The sequence below is a fragment of the Erithacus rubecula genome, assembly GCF_903797595.1.
Source record: "Erithacus rubecula genome assembly, chromosome: 13".
In the NCBI taxonomy this organism is placed as follows: Eukaryota; Metazoa; Chordata; class Aves; order Passeriformes; family Muscicapidae; genus Erithacus; species Erithacus rubecula.
The window spans coordinates 12,521,224-12,537,909 of record NC_136665.1 but is presented as its reverse complement, the minus strand read 5'-3'; the positions used below and the strand labels follow the sequence as shown (position 1 = coordinate 12,537,909).

At 42.5% G+C, this 16,686-nt stretch overlaps 1 protein-coding gene across 1 annotated transcript in view; it reads left to right on the top strand.

Moving 5' to 3' along the window:
• Positions 1–16,410, top strand: part of FHIT (fragile histidine triad diadenosine triphosphatase) — a gene marked incomplete at its 5' end in the record, with an annotated part of 388,529 nt that extends 372,119 nt beyond the window's left edge. The window contains 2 exon segments of the mRNA XM_079316712.1: positions 8,708–8,811; positions 16,052–16,410. Coding sequence (XP_079172838.1) covers positions 8,708–8,809 — 102 coding nt within the window. The 3' untranslated portion in view covers positions 8,810–8,811; positions 16,052–16,410.
• Between the last annotated feature and the right edge of the window lie 276 nt (positions 16,411–16,686).

Sequence of the window (16,686 nt, the reverse complement as noted above, 5' to 3'; positions counted from 1 at the left end):
CCATCCCAAACAGAATCTAGGACCATATTTGCTATGGGTTTTATATCTTTGTGATGCTTTTATAACAAGGGAAAAAGTTATATGGGCAAAACCTCCTGTGATGTCCCTTAATATGACAACTTCCTGCATAAGTTTTACAGCAATATTAATGGGCTGGAAAAACTGGAAGAGGTGACTGACCATCTGAAATCTCCAATTCAATTATATATGGGTCTGGTACCATCCACTGCCATTGGATCATTGAGTCTGTGAGACTCCACTGGGCTTAAAAAATGTTCTAGATATTGAAGATTTTCTTCCCTTTTACTGCTGCTACTTTAAGAGATGAATTTACAGACTCTGGGGCATTTGCCCTTGATAAAAGTTGTTTGGTTCTTATTCCACTAGGTCAGTGGAATATCAATAGATTCTTAATGCAGTCTGTCTTTTAGAGTTTCTTTCATTTCTCAGAGCAAAAGTAAGTGTCATTCATATTGGCAGGTTGTAATGGGTACATTGAGATAGTAGGTTTTAAAAATATACACAACTTCTTTTCAGCAATCTTTGTCTCTCTCTTATGTTTTGTCAATGTGTCTATAGCAATTACAAGGTTAGATATCCCTTAAGATGGTAGGAAAGGTCATTTTGTTGTCTTTTCTACCCCATGCCTCAGTGAAATATTCATGGTACAGCTCAGGTATTGGGCTTGGGTTTAATGTTTCGTTGCATTGCCATCTGTTTTGTTGTTGCAGTTGTTGTTGTTTTTTCCCTCGGAGGGGGTGAGGGAGCATGGAGGCAGCAGTGAGGGATGCTGGCATATGAGTCCAGACCTGATGGAAAAGAAGAGCAGTGAATCTGCAGGAGCAGAGCAGCTCATTTGATCCACGCTTTTTTTTTTTTTTTTTTTTTAAACATTAAAAGTTCTTCTGGTGAAAATCTACCATTATGCATGTGGCTGATCAGTGGTAGATGTGATAGACTCTGTGCCTCCTCAAAGGCTGTGAAGCCACACTGAACTAGTCTCTTATGTTATTTGCAAAGTTCATTTACAGGAGGGCACAGACATTGAAGCCCAGCTCCACACTGAGCCAAATGGCATTAACAAGTTCCAAGGGTGAGTGTGCAGTCAGGCTTTCCAGAGGGCTGCAGTGGCTCAGTGGCAAAGGGCAGCACAGAGAAAGGATGAACTTGCAAGGGGATGCAGAGCACCAGGAGGAGCTGGCAGCAGGTGCCCAAGGGCCTTGGCCACAGGCAGCTGCCACCACCCAGCTGTCCCAGCCCTGGGGACACCACAGGGACACTGGGCAGGGAGGGTTTCTCTACACTGGGTTTCTCACAGGTGAGCTTTAAGGTCTTTTGTGACTGTTTTTACTGTAATGAGAGTGTTTGGCCCATAATGTCTCACCAAGATTTTTCAGATGCTTTTTGATCATCTTGCTCTTTTTCAGCATTTCCTTCTTACTGCTGTTGATTTAAATGTCATGACATTTTAAACATGACTTATTATAACAAAACAGTATATAAAACAATATGCTGCATAATAAATGCAGCCATATTTTTTTTGAGTGAATGTTAAATGAGAGCAATTTATTCTTCAACCTATTTTACTATCTATTTACTGGAGGGTATTGGCTGCCTAAATCCCAGGGAGGCAATCTGAGTGGTGAAGTAGCCTTGTATGTGAAAGGCTGGAAGCTAAAGAAGTGTTTGAGGGATGCCTGGGGGAAAAGGCTGTCCCAGGGATGTAGCTTTATCTGGGAGAGCTGTGACCCTGAGCACTGTGGGGAAAGCAGCCAGGATCATCCTGGGAAGGTCTGCTGGAGGGTGAGGGGTCCCCTGAGAAGCACACACAAAATCAGGCTTTGAAGCCCCCATGGTTCACTTCAAATATGTGGTATGTGTCATTTCAGATACTGGAGTCTCCTTGAAATGCTCCTGCAGTCAGTGGAGGGAGTGACTCAGAGCAGGAGTTGCTCCAGAATACATTAATGCAATGTTTTCATCTCAGAAAGTGTTGCTGAGGGTGAGGATTTTTTTTTTTAATAGGAATAAGCTAATTCCCCAGAGAAGAATAAATACACTGTGACCACTGTGGGCTCTTCTGGAGATCCCAGAGATGTGGTGAGAGGTGGAATCACCCCTGGAGGTGAGGGATGCTGATGTTCAGCTGCATGGTGATCTGGCTGAGAGCCAGTGCCACGGGACGTGCAGCTGATATCCTTGGTGCTGTCAGGGAAAGACAAAGACAGCAAATAAACCAAATCGGCCTCCTTAACACACGTGTGTTTTCCTTGGCATGTCATGAATCTTACTGAGAGTATGGCAAATATTTGTCCAAAGTTAAGAAGATTACTGAGGGAAATTGTGACTTTGAAACTCGCTGCAGCAGGAGCCAGGATACATCACCCTGGTGCAGGCACCTCGAGGTTATCTCTGCTCCTGGAGTGGGACATGCACATCTCTCTGCAGCTCTGACCCCTGGGGAAGAGCCTTTCAGTCAAGTAATACATGCACCTGCATGAAATTTTTAAATCACTGACTCTATCCTTGATTAAAGTGCTTTTCCTTGATTAAAAATAGCCTTTTTGCAAATGAGTAATATTGCATGGCAGGCTGTGCACGCAGGATAACATTATCACAGTGATGACATTGCCATTTCTTACCAGGTCTCTGTGGGACACATTTCTCTTGTGTAGACAGCCCTCTGTAGCCAAGGCCATTAGGAAGCTCCCCATAAAAATCCTCCTTCCCTTCCCAGGTGAGGAAGACTACAGAGATGTTTCTAACATTATCTGCTAACTAGGAGGATAATGGGCACGGTGAAAATGTATCTAAACACTTTTATAGATTCTTGCCTGGATTCAAATCAGGTTGTAAATAGCAGTTCCCCAAGTCTTTGGCAGGACTTCTTACCCCAGTGGATATTCCTTCAAGAATCTCCTTTATAATGTACTCACTTTCCAAGAATTTTATCTCAATTGGAGCCAAACTGGAAGTCTGTCAAGCTCTGAGCTCTTCAGAGTGCAATCTACATATTTCACCGAATGGCAAACGTGTTTTCTGTGCAACTGTCATTCTGCTTGTGGGCTTACTTGTCTTTTATATTTTCAAAAGCAAATTTCTTAAGATTCCTTTTCTATTTAGTCTTATCAGAATTTTTAGAAACTGGGGTTTGCAGAATTTATTTTAGCAAAGCACTTAAACACGTGTGTTTAAAGATTTTATTTAACCTTTATATGTTTTCACAAGATTCTCTTCATCTAAGAGGTAAATAGAGTGCAGTTATTCATATGTTCATGTGAACTGTGAGGTTCAGGTCTTTCCCCAAAGCACAACAATAAAACAGAAAAAATATTTGCAGTCATTATGACAAAGAGTCGACAGGAGGGGAAAGAGCCACCACTCTCTAAAACACAGGTTTGATAAACTGAGATTTCCAATGGAATATATGCTTTGCAGCAATATCAGCAGCTGTGAGGTAGCAGCATATTTCATGCAGAAGCAGTAAAACAATTGGAGAAAGATTTTCCAGTAGATACTTTAAAAATTGTCTCACATAAAATGCAGATAATTTAGGCTTTTTTTCCCATCTCCTTAAATAATTCAGATTTAATGCAGCAAGTAAAACCCACCCCAAAATCAGGGATTTCTGATTCATGCAAGCTCAGATAGCTGTATGATATAGAATCATAAGCAAAGTCAGCAGATGAGAAAATTATAGGATGTGGGTTTTTTCTGCAGTGTTCACTGTAAATTAGAGCAATTAAATTACAGCAGTTTTGTAGCAGTAATTAAATATGGAGACGAGCCCAGAGATGTGGAAAGCACTGAACTGCCTGAGCTGCTCAGGCTGTGAGGGGAGCAGTGGGAAAGGGGCTTGGGAAGGGTCCTGATCCCACAGCAGCTGGTGGGGCAGAGGAGCCTCCAGCACTGAGTTAACACAAAACCTGGTGGGTCTTTGGTGTGGTTGAGGGGGAGCCTGCTGGGCTTGTTCTCTGCCCTGTTTCTGCCTTTCCTGGCCCTGAGCAGAGCAGGGGTGATGCTCAGCTGGGAGACAAGCCCAGGGCTGGGAGCTGCTGCAATGATTCCCCCCAGTGATTTTATCCCAGAACAGGATGTGTAAAGCCATGTGATTCCAGCATCCCTGAGAAGCTGCTTCATGAAACCCTTTGTTTCATCCATTATTCTTTCATTTTGCAATGCAAGTCGAGGCTTGAGCCAGAGCTGAAGGCAAATGGGATGGAGGCAGGAGGCTCAGACTGGCAGAGGAGGGCACTACAGAAAGCTCACACTCCTTCCAGCAAGACAGCAGAGAGAGAGGAAAGGCTGGAGCATAGCAGGAGGTGCAGATAATAGCAGTAAATGCTGCATTTAATCACATTGTGCAGTGGGGTGGAAATGAAGTCTTACTCTGAGATTATAAGAGAAATACAAAGAGAAGTGAAAGGAAAGAAAACACCGGGGGAAAAGAGCAAGGAGGTCAGGACCAGGGGGAACAGGGCAAAGGAAGCAATTCAGGAGTTAAGTTGATTCAGGAGTGAAGTTGTAAAATCACTGCCAGAGGAGGCTTAGATGGCTGGAAATCATCACAGGGCCAGGAGGCTCCCAGTATCACCAAAGGGCTGAGGAGCCACAGCCAGTTCAGCCCTGGAGTTTTTGCCCCAGGGGGTGGATGCTCCACCACAGCTGCAGTGCAGGAGGAGCAGGGATGTGCTCTGGAGTGTATTGGTCACACAACCCTGCTGCCTTTGGGGAGCTGGGGGAAGCAAGGTGTGACAGCAGCCCTGGGATCAAGTTTGGCTCCAGCCTCTGGAAAAGGGTTGGTGAGAAGAAATTAGATTTTCAGCCTCCTCATGCTTCATGTGTTAATCTGATGTTGAGATATCACTCTGAATATTTCACCACAGTGTAAGATTTAAGTATAGAAAAGATGCCTGGATATCCCAAGGTGTGTTGGTAATAATGAATACCAGCAGCTGGGTAATGCCTAATCTCTGATTCAAACCACTGGCAAATTTTTTTTTTTTTTTTTTTTTTTTTTCTGTTAGGTGCTGATGTTGATAATATTGTATTTTATAATTGCTGAAGCAGCTGAGTTTTGTTATGTTGCTGTAGTTTTGTGTAATTACTCTCCATCACTATAATTTTTCTTTTAGTTAAATGCAGTGGAGGTTATAAACTCTTAACTATCAACTATAAATATTCATAGGGAGTGAGAATAGTTCTAACTACCATAAAAGCTTATTCCAAATAATTTTGGCTAGTGCTCTGTATTTACACAGGTTGCCTTTCTGATGGTGTTGTGGCATAAAGAGAAAAAAATTAATATACATATCACTTCAAGCAATAGCCAGTCATAGACCCAGGTCCTCTATTGTCTGCTGTGCTGAGAATTTTGGGCTGTTCCACGAAGGGCATGAAGGAGAGGTCCCCCAATGTGAATGTGCTATAAAACAATATTGTGTTTCCCTTAAGAATTGCAGTGATAAAAACATAGACCATTCTGCAGCACTAGCAACTTTAATAAAATAACATAAACCACAGCTGTCAGGTCTGCCAGCATCTCACACTGGGAGACATGAGTGAGAAAATGAACACTTTTCACAAGCAGAAATATTCAAAGAGCTCCACTGTTTACATGTAATCAAGACTGACAGTCATAGATTATCGGTGGAGGAGCATTTTCTGCTTGAGGTGAAAGAAGAGGATAATTTATCAGGAAGCCCAAGAAGTCAGACATCAGTAATGATCTGCTTGAAGAAGGGCATATCTTAGAAATAGTGCATTTATTTGTACTGCAAGGCAAGAAGATGTTTGGAGTTATAAACATGAGTCCTGGTGCTTGAAGAATGCTGAGCAGATACAGTGTGTAATTTGCTGGGCAGCTGCGATTAGAGAACTGACTAATGTGTGCCCCAGTGCTTGTTCAGAATATTAAAAGAAAAATTTAGCATAATAGAGAATGTCTAAAAGAGCTGCTCATGCTCTCTCATCCTGTTCCCTCCCTTTGGAGTTATCCAAGCTATGCTGAGGGGGTTGCTCACCTTCCTGTAGGTGCTCAGGATTCAGAGACACTCCTGTAGTGAGTGTCTACAAGTCGGTTTGCCTTCAGAGAATTTGGGGCTTTCTGAGTTTTGCAGTAAATTTTGTCCAGCTGGTGCAATGCTTTTGCATCACCTTTCTCCCATGGAAACAGGCCAAGTACCAGCTGCTTTGAAATGGTAACTAATTTGGGGCCCCACCAATTATAGACTCACCCTGCCTTGGTGTGCACTGAATTTCCAGACATAGAGGTGCTTTTCCCAGTATCTCCAGTGTTAGTTTGGTAATATCACAGATTAAGTGTCACTGGGGTGATAATGGTGGATTGCACCTCAGAAATGTCTGGCATGGTAGGAGCTCTGAGCACAGAGCAGTCTTGGGATCCTGTCTGGGGTAGATGTAGCAATTTTATACTGAAATAATACTCATCTGTAAGTCAGGTGAACAATGAGCACCTTGGCTGTGGCAGTGATTTAACACCTCAGGCTGTTGCTGGACATTCTCAGTGTGCACACAGAATGTGGAGGCACCTTCTCAGTGTGAGAGGCTGGAGATGCCTGTGCTCCCATCCAGGCTGGGGCTGCTCTGTGTCCTGGGGGCTCACCCAGGGCTGCTGGGCTGCCAGGCAACTTTCAGAATTCATTGCTGCTCTCCATACATCTGTTTTAACCTCAAGTCAAAAACTGATTTTTTTTTTATAGGTTTGCTGTTATGTAGCAGAAGAAGCCCTTGCCTTTGCCAACTTTGAAAAGTCACTGTGGTCTGTAACTGCACAGTTTTAATTTAGACAACCCCAGCCATGGCAGGTTAACCCTACTCATTACTACTCACTTCAGGTTTTTTGAACAGAAAAAAAAAAATCACCACCTACCAATGACACCCCCACTTTATCAGTCTCCACATGGAGCCAGCTCTACCCTGCATTGTGCAGAAACAGGATAGCAAAGCAGAGGCTCACACCTCAGTCAGATTTACCACCACTTGCCTTGTCCTGGTGCATCCTCTTGTCAAGTGTGAGCATTCCCAGTCCATGGAAAGCACAGGATGATGGACACTCTTTCCAATACCTCACTGCCAGGTCAGCTGTGGTACCCACACTGTGCAGAGGGTGACAGCAGACACGTGGACACAGGGCATGTGCTGATAGTGTGTGCACTGTACCAGTCCCTGGCTGTTAAATCTTTCTCTCTAATTCTGTGGCATTATTACAAGATGGATTTGTAACATACTTAGTGCTAATGTAACAATGAAGATTAGTCTTCTCCCAGTCTAACAGTAATACACTTTAATTTGCCTACAGCTACTGCATTGTATTGGCATGAAAGGAAATGTCTTTCTAATGCAGCTTCATCTTCTGAGCAGGGGGAAATCTGTGCTGCAAAGTATAAAACTACATGGGACTATAGCTGGCAGCAAAATTCAGAGTAGGAAAAACAGAGAACAAATAAAAGTATTTGTGAGTTGCAGGTATGCTAACAATCCTAGTTTATTGCTAAACATTCCATGTACAATAATACACTTTGCTTGGCAGGTTCATGATGGCTTCATCTTTGGTTTTTCACCACTTCACCTTCTATACTAAAATTTGTCCTGAAATAAAAGTTGCAAATTCATTACTTTTCAATTTTTTTGGGTGACATTAACAGAAAGTTGCTATTATAAAGTTCTTTAGAAGCAGTGGTGCTGTTAATGCAGTCTGTGCTGTGCTCTAAACCTAGAACCACTGCAATCTCAATACTTAATCTGTTAAGTAAATGTTTCTGCTGTCTGGTGTAAAAGCTGCCTTCCCTTGACAAGTGTCAGGCATTATTTGAATGGACATGAGCACAAATAGTCACTCAAGTGCCAGCCAATATTTACCCTTATATGGAACTCCTCTCTTCAGGAAAGCAGCAAAGCCATCAGCTTCTCCCTTCTTCTTGAGTGACAAAGGAACAAATTATCATGTCTGGGACAATATTATGTTACAGTTACTGCATATGGGATAAAGCAAATTTTTGTGGCCTTAGTGTGAAAGTTGGACACAAAAATTATATGTTTCATACACTTTTTTTTCCCCCAATAAATCAATAAAATATAATTATGCTTGAAATAACAGGTTTTGTTTCTAGAGCAGGTATGTGTCTTGCTTTCAACAATGGTAGGGAAGGATTAATAATTTACATGCAGAGCAGGAATGAAAAATAATATAAACTGCTGGTGGGAAACAGTTTATAACTGTTTATAAGAGGGTCTTGTTATCACAATAGGTCTTTGATGGGAAGGGTGGTGCCATGGGCAGAGGAAAAGACAGAGAGAAAAATTTACAGGAAATAGTGTCAAGGTATCCAGCTCACCCCACTGGTGTGCTGGGTTTTTCAAAGTACTTGAGTGTTTTCCTATTGTTTCACCTGCCAACTTTGCACCAAAGACTCTCAGGGTGCCAGAGCATCAGCCCACAAAGCTGATCCTGTCACTGCCTGTCACCCACCCTGGCACCTGGTGTTGTCCTGGTATGTGCAGCAGAGCCAGTGAACCACTGTCACCACTCTAAACCAGCAGCCTTCACCCTTCATCTCTTCATCACCAGGTCCCTCCATCCTGAAGACACATGGAATAGTTAGATTGATTGTCATAAATTTGGTATTAAAACTGAAAAAAAAAATAAAAATAAACTGACTTTTTTTTTCATTTCTCTCTCAAAAAGTTGCAGCGACATGACAAAGATGATTCCCCTGACAAGTGGAGAACAGAAGAAGAAATGGCAGCTGAAGCAGAAATTCTGAGGAAGTATTTCCAGGAAAATTAGAGGTAATGATTTGAGCATTGACTTACTGCTGCAACACCCAAAATTCTTCTCAAGCCTCCAGAGGCTTCTTGAGGACAACAGGGCAAATATCTAGAATGAAACAAAATAAACCAAAGCTCTTGGTTTTGTGTTGTTTCCAAAAGGACACAGCACTCCAACAGTGTCTGAAATAACAAGCTCCTTCTTGAACAAATCAGCACCATGCTAAAGCATTTTGTTTCCAGACAGCAAAAATAATGCTGTATCTAGAAATGAGAATCATCAGCATTTACTTAAGATGACTCTTTAACATAACACATCCTCCCTCTGTTTTTAGAACAGAAAATAGCCCTGGTATTTCTACACAGAGCTAAAACTGGTGTGTCTGTGTACAACCATATATGCATATGCACCTAAAAACACAAAATTGCATCAGAATTCAGACTACAGAGTGGATGAGCAAATACTAACCTCACCTGTCAAGTATTAAATGTTTTGATCAGTTTAACTTCCAAAATTAAGCATGATGGAAAACTGCCTGTTGTCTAAATTTTCCACTGGCCTTAAAAGAAAAAAAAAAAAATTGCAGGGAGGGATAGAAAAGAAAAAAACACTTGGCAAACACTAACATTGGTGTTCTAGAAATTGAGAGTTTTTCCTTTTGTACCTGGAGTCCCAGGAGCCAGATTCTTCCAGCAGAAATGAACTGGCCCCTGGAGATCAATGTGAGTTAGGCTGGGATTTAACTCTGCAGCGAGGATGCCAAAGCTCCCTCTCCCCTGCTCCCCATATGCTGTTTGCCATCATCCAGCACTCTCACTTCTCTGTCATTTCTGACTGTTTCATGTTTTTCCTCTGAAGAACCAAAATCCCAGAAATAACCCTCCTCTCTCTCTGTGACTCACTGCTTGCAGCCCAGCTTGAGAAACCTTGAGCTAAGCTGCACATTGCATGGGTGGCACACGTACAGCTCTCATCTCCTGTGCCATCCTGCCATTTGGATGGCATTTTGGATGACTCCATTTGGAGTTCATCAGACTTCCTCTTCCATTTTTTCTCGCCTTGTGACCATGCTCTTGTCTTCTCCAGCCAAAGTAGCTGTGCCAGCCCTCCTGTGGATGGGCACAGAAAAAGCCCATCACAAGTAATTCCCCTCTATGAAGGAAATTTCTCCCCAGCACCTGGGACCTCCAGGGTTTGGAGCAGCAGGGTTTGGGCTGCACAGCCACATTTCTGCAGAGGTTGCTGGAGTTGCATTTAGACACCCACTTTTCACCTCCTCAGAAATATGCTGCTCAGCCAGGAAGAGCATGTCCTTGGTAATGCATGTGTGAGCACTCTTCTCTAACAGAGGCATGATGTGGTGCTTCATCTATGGCCCAGCAACCAATGAATAGTGCTTAAGGGAAAATGGCACATCCCTATTCCAGTGTGATATTGTTTCCCTTTATTGATTTGGTAGGTTTTGGGGGGATTATTTTCTTTTTTGTCTCTTCAGAAATGAATTGGATGTGCATTTTTTCCCTAGAGATTCTCAAATGGGTTGGAATTAAATCCCCACATATCAATAAAACATTATCTCTTCTGCTACTATACACAAAGCTGGATATATGGTATAAATCCTTTCCTGAAATCAAATTCGTGTGGCTGGACATCTATTTCCATTTATTATGAAAATGAGTCAGTGTGTGTCTGCATGGATGACCTCTTGATACATTCCCCATGATGTTAAGGTCATTACCTTTCCTAGAACAAACTGGTAAATTAAATTTTCCTTCATTATCATGAGAGTGCCTGGTACAGGCAGTCCTTCCAACCCTTGATTCCAGCATTAGGCATCACTGTCAATCTCTTCTCCCCAGCATTATTTTGCTTCTGAGGTTTAAGGCTCTGAACCTGAGATGAAGGTATGCCTCTGCACCTTCTGCATTTCTCAGCCTTTGTCTAGCCTTGCTTCTGAAGTGATGAAGATTGAAAACTTTTGGCAAATTAACAAGGTTATATGCATCCTTCTTTGAAGCTATTTTTGCATTTCCCCTACAAAGGACTTATTTGTAGGTTTACCTGAATGACATTTGAGTTGAGTTTTTTTCATGCAGCATAGGGAAAGTCAGAAAGAGCTGAATGTAGGTGTTCTGCAGCCAAAAAATAACAATTTTTAAGGCCTCATGCATCATTTTTGTACTTCAGTGTTTTGTTTAAAGAAGCCCAGATTAGCTAGATTAGCCTGGGCAGCCCAAGCTGTGTTTTAGGACTTTTTCAGCTCCCCTTCCATTTATCACAAGTCTTTCACCACCTGCCACAACCCCAAAAAGACTGGACTTTTACATGAACTTAGAGATTGTCTGATCAAGGAGGACTTGAAAGTAACTTTTTCCTAAGAAATACTTGAGTAAGGCAATAAACTCTTGGTTCTCTCCCTACTTCATTTGCTGGTGCTGATTCTTCTTGGCTGGCTGACTAACTACAGTTAAGTGCTTCTACATCAGTCCCCAGATAACCCAACATATCCACCCACTTGCTTAAGGAAATGAACCCTTTTAGCCTTGCTAAGTTTCCACCCTTGAGAAAATGCTTATCTTTAAATATTTTATCAGTGTGTGCAATATCAAGGAGTGAATTTGTGTTTTGCATGTGTTTCCCCCAGTGTCCCCATGCCCCTGTACCCCACCTCATTAGAAGGACTTGTCACTTCTTGAGCAGCCCCAGCAAGTGCAGAACTGTATCTGCAGAGCTGGAGCTCAGGAGAACTTCTTGTGACTCTGGAAGACATAAAGAAAAGGAAAGAATAACTTTTTGGGGGGAGGGTGGATATGTAAAACAGAATTTCCCCAGTTAGTCACTCTCTTGCTTAGCAGCACTGAGATTTTACCTCTTTAGAGCCTCTTTGGGAGCTGTTTCTCATTCCATGTTGGCTGCCCTCTGGTCAGCTGTGTTTGATAACTTGGTTGCTTTTTGAGGTGGATCCACAGGGAAAAAGTCCTTTCTCAAAGAGCAGGATTTGATGCAGCACCCTAATTTCCAAGCCTATTTTAAGATATGGCTTTTGAATTTTCTAACTATGTATAGCTGAGTGTTTTGATAGTCTGTTTTGTGCATTTTAAATTGCACATGCCAGCAAAAAGGCTAAAGATTAAAAGACTTACTAACCTTCAGATAGTATGTGAAAAATGTTTCTCTTCAAAGCCAGCTTCACTCTGTGTTGTTATTTCTGAAGATAGAACCAGGCTGCACAAGTTTCAGTAGTTTTCTATTTTGCGCATAACTGAATACTTCTATGCCATTAGAAAAGTTGTCACTCTTAAGTACAATGTCAAAATGTCCCTTTGCATAAAGAAATTGACAGTGATATTCTGTTGCCAAGTGCTTGGAGTTACAAATATTCAACAGCTTTTAATTGCTTAAGCACCTGAATATTTCTTGTCCTGCAATATGCCAAATTCTTATAAAAATCCCTAAAATAATGTGTCCTGCACAGTCTTGCAGGATTTCTGATGTCCATTCCCCTCCTTGTCCCCAGTCTGGCAGTGTTTCTGGATAATATAGTCTTTCCAGCTTTTCCAGAGACTATAAATTTTATTCTTTTGTTTCCCCCCCTCATTCTTTGAGAGCACTCATCCTGCCTCACAGCTGCCTGTTCTGCACCAAGATCTCAGCATGTGTGAAAAAATGCTGTTCTATTGACTTCAGCAGGGAAATTACCACTGATAGCAGCAGCTGGCCAGGGGAATTTAAACTGGCAATTTGACTTGCATCTGATTTTGCTCCAGCACCTCTGGAGTGTGACAATCCATGCTGCATGCATGAGGGTGAACACCAGAGCAATCCCACCACTTTTCATAAATTTAGGCAAGTATGACAAAATTACTTGCAACACCCATTTTTGCTTGTTTTACTGTAAGAAAAACCCTCTTACCATTTCTGGTACTGTAAACTGAATAAACCCACAAAGTAAAGGCTGTATCTGTGATCCACAGAGGGGATCTGGGATGCAGTGAGGACACAGCTCTGCCCCAGAAGATGCTGTACCTGCACTGTGGGCCACACAGCAGGTTATCCCCAGGGTGGGCACCACAGCCATGGTCAGAGGTATTTTCTGCACTTGGTGCTGCCTGTTGGCAAAGCAGAGTCACCAGGCAGTTTTGAAAAACACAACATGCTGAGTTATGGGAAATGGGAGCAGGGACAAGGGGTGCAGCAGGCAGAGACCCTCAGCATTTTCAGAGCCTCACTTTATAAAGCAGCTTTTAAGTGCTTGCTCTGGAGTTAGAGTCAAGGTGGTGCCAGAGCATGGTCCAGGAGCTGTTTGTGTGTAATCCTGAAGTAAACACACATCCCAGTAATCTGCTATAGATTTCTCTCCACTCCAGATTTAAGTGCTATTAATTATATCTCACACTCAGAAGCCTCCAAGAAGCATTAATTAGAAAGCAGGAGCTGGCAGTTTGCTTGTCTATGTGAAACTATTATGACCTGAGAATGAAGTATAAGCTTAAAAAGAAATATGTTTGCTGAAGGTCACCTTGAAAAACATCATAACAATCTGTCAGAAAAGAATGCAGCTCTCCAAGTGTGCATTTCAGTGTGACATTATGCTTTAAGTAGTTGGAAATAGCAAAGAGAAGATGGATCAGATCCTAGGGTCTGTGCTTTTCCACCCAAAATTCTCTCTTTTCTGCAGTAAATACATATAAAGTAATGTTTTTGTCATTTCAATGGGATGCAAGGCAAGTTAATTATCAACACAAATCCAGCAAACATAATCTGGCACTTGCTGGTATTTTTTAAGTGCAAAATATCCAGACCCTCCAACTCTGCAGCAGGAAGAAGGTTTATACACAGGAATTATATTACCTCTTCAAGGGAAGGTGTAAAGAGCCAGAAGTGGTGCAGTGACTGTACAGCAGTGACACCCAGACTGGAAAGGCCCAAAGGCTTCCCCAAATAAATGTGGTGCTAATGCACAGCAGCTTCTGTGTCGAGGCTGATTATTTTTCTGGTTGAAGTATGTGATTATTTCTTATGAAAACAGAGCTACAGGAGAGCTAGCTGGAATTATAAATGAAATGTCATCCTCCTGTGGGAGGCAATAATGTCCCACTCACACCCAGCCCAGGGCTCTGTTTGAGGCTGGAAGTAGTACTGTCCTGAAGGTTACACACCTCATTCTCTGGACTTTCATTTCCTATAGGTGGCCATTTAATTCAGCTGTCCAGTACATGAATCCCATGCAGCACTGCTTGGATGCTGTAATTATGGCTACAGTAGAAGCACCAGGGCCAGAGACACAGAAATGATTGTACAGCATAAATGTAAAACAGTGAATGTGTTACTGGTGAAGAAAGCTGAGAGCCAAATGTTCTCCTAACCTGAATGCCTACCTGGGCTGCCTGTCAAAATCAAATATTGTCAGTGTGATCAGTTCTTGATTCATCATTGGCTTTGTGTGTCACACTGCTTGAGAGGAAAATGGGGAAAGCCGAGGATAAGTGGTGGACATTTGTCACAGGGTAAAAAAGCAGAGGTGCAGGACAATGCTGAACTTCAGGTAAGGATGATATCAGCTGTGACTGGGTATTTTTACCTGTGCTGGAATGGTGCTAATCTCTTGCCCCAAAGCTGCCAGAGGATGCTCTCAGGGAGCAGCCAGACCCTCCTTGAAGCAGAATCACAAAACACGAGCCAAGTGATTCACAGGCTGCCATCGAGCTGTCAGTCAGGAGGGGCTTACAATGGAAACTGTTGCTCAAAATGCCGTGGGAATGGGAAACATATGTTCCAGTGAGAAAAGACAATCAAACAACAAAGTGGGTGGCTGGGGAATTACAGCCACAACAGCGGCAAGAGCCGAGCCCTGCACAGAGCCCGGGGAGCGCCCGCGTCTGACACTCGGCAAACAGCTCCGAGTCTAATCAGCTGAGATAATTTCCCCAGTACTGGAGCCAGCTCCGAACATGTTCTGAAGGTACAAAACTGAAGATAGCAAGCCAAAAGCCCATTTCATGCTCAGTTGTTAGTGCAGGTTTGTGTCGTGGTGTCCTGCTGCACATGGAGCTGCCCAGAGGGACATCGGGGGCAGCAGCTCGAGCGCTGCCTTTGTGCCAGTGTGGCATCCAGGCTGTGTGGGTGGACAGGCATTAATAACTCCTCCAGTAAGTAGTTATTTGAGAACGGAAGGGGTGATGGATGTTGGAAATATGTTGGGCTGAGTGTACTTGAGGCTCTGTTTTTTGCCAAGATGTCAGTCTCTACACAAAAGCAGAGGTATTGCAGGGATAAACTCGAGTGCCCCGTTTGTCTCAGCACCTGGGGCTGCTGCACTGCAGCAGTAACTGTGCCATGTATTGGTGCACACAGCTTCCACACCTGTCAGGCTCTCAGCACTTCAGTTTCTCTGCTGTAGGAACACCTTCCACATCTGTCATGGCATCTATTCCAGGTCTTTTACTGGGATGGACCACCAAGAAATGCATAAAATTGGAGCAGACATGGCAAGAAATGCCCATTCGTTCTCCAGTGTGTGGTGCTGTGGGCGTGTTCAGGGTGATGGTCTCAAATTCCTGGTGTGTAATTCCTTGGCATTAGGCAGGGTCCCACCCCAGGATCAGGATGGATGAGGACATACAAGAGATGATGGTCTTGAAAGAGTATTTGTAGAAGCTTATATAAAAGATCATGAGCCCCAAAGAGTCTTGCATGAGGTTATTATAGCAAAATAGATTTGAAGAGTAAGAAGCTGGATTTGATGACACAAGATGCCCTTTCTAATCCTTTGTTCCTAGAGGAGGGGCCAACAGAGCTGGGGACTGTGCTGTCTTGCTCAGGGACATCAGAGAGGTGGCCTCACTTCATGTTTGTTTTTTATAAAATGATCCTGACCTCTGCCCCGGGTGCTCTGTGAGTTAGGAATGAAAAGCACCATGTGAAAGGCAGGCATTAGTATTGTTTGCAAGTGCAGGTTATTGAAAAAAGCAGATAATAAATCAGACAAATCTCTTTCTTGCTCTGGTAAATAATTTTAAAATTGTTGTGTGCAAGGCTTTTCTCCTTCCTCTGTTGCATGGGCTGTAGTAGGAGCTGCAGTGTGCAGTGTGGGGTTTAACACTAAACACTTCCCTTTGCCTATTGCTGTCAGTGGCTCCTGTCAGAACACACTAATGAGCACCTAAGTCGTTAGTAATAAACAGCCTCACATTTTGTCTTACTAACAAAGATCAAAGCTGCTATTATATGTAATGATCTGTTATGTTTGATGTTTCTCAGGTAACAAAGTGTTTGGAACACATCCCATGACACCAGAAAGTCCTCAGAAAGAACGACCTCATTCTCCAGTTCCCAATGGCCCTGGAGCTGCAGCTCAAAAATTTTATTATGTTCTACAAATATGGGATTCTTCCATGAAAAATTTTATTGGACCTTTGGATATCATCAAGGTTGAATTCCAGCTAAGACAACTAAACAGCACTGGTTCAAAATATTGCTCTGAATTGTAACTCATATTTTTCTGAATTGTGTACTTGGGAATGAATCTTTTTAAATTGTCCCTTGGTCTAAATAGAAATAAACTGCCAGGAAAATCAGGTAGCTACTGTGTTTAGGTACATTATAAAGTGCTTACTCCATGTTGTGCTCTTTGATTCAGTTATTGTATGTAGGCTGTTTTATCATAGAAAAATTAGATCTTTTAGTAGTGTGGCAATTCATACAAACCAAGACTTTATAACAGACTAGCCAAGATAAACTTGGAAAGCTATTTTTTCTTCAGATGGGTTCTATAACAAGAAATACTAAAGTTCCTGAGATCTTTCTTTTCTCTGTTCTTTTAATGCATTATAACAAGGCTTCTGGAGTTTTAAGTGATACAAAACCCTTCTGTAAAACAATTAATATGTAAAGTT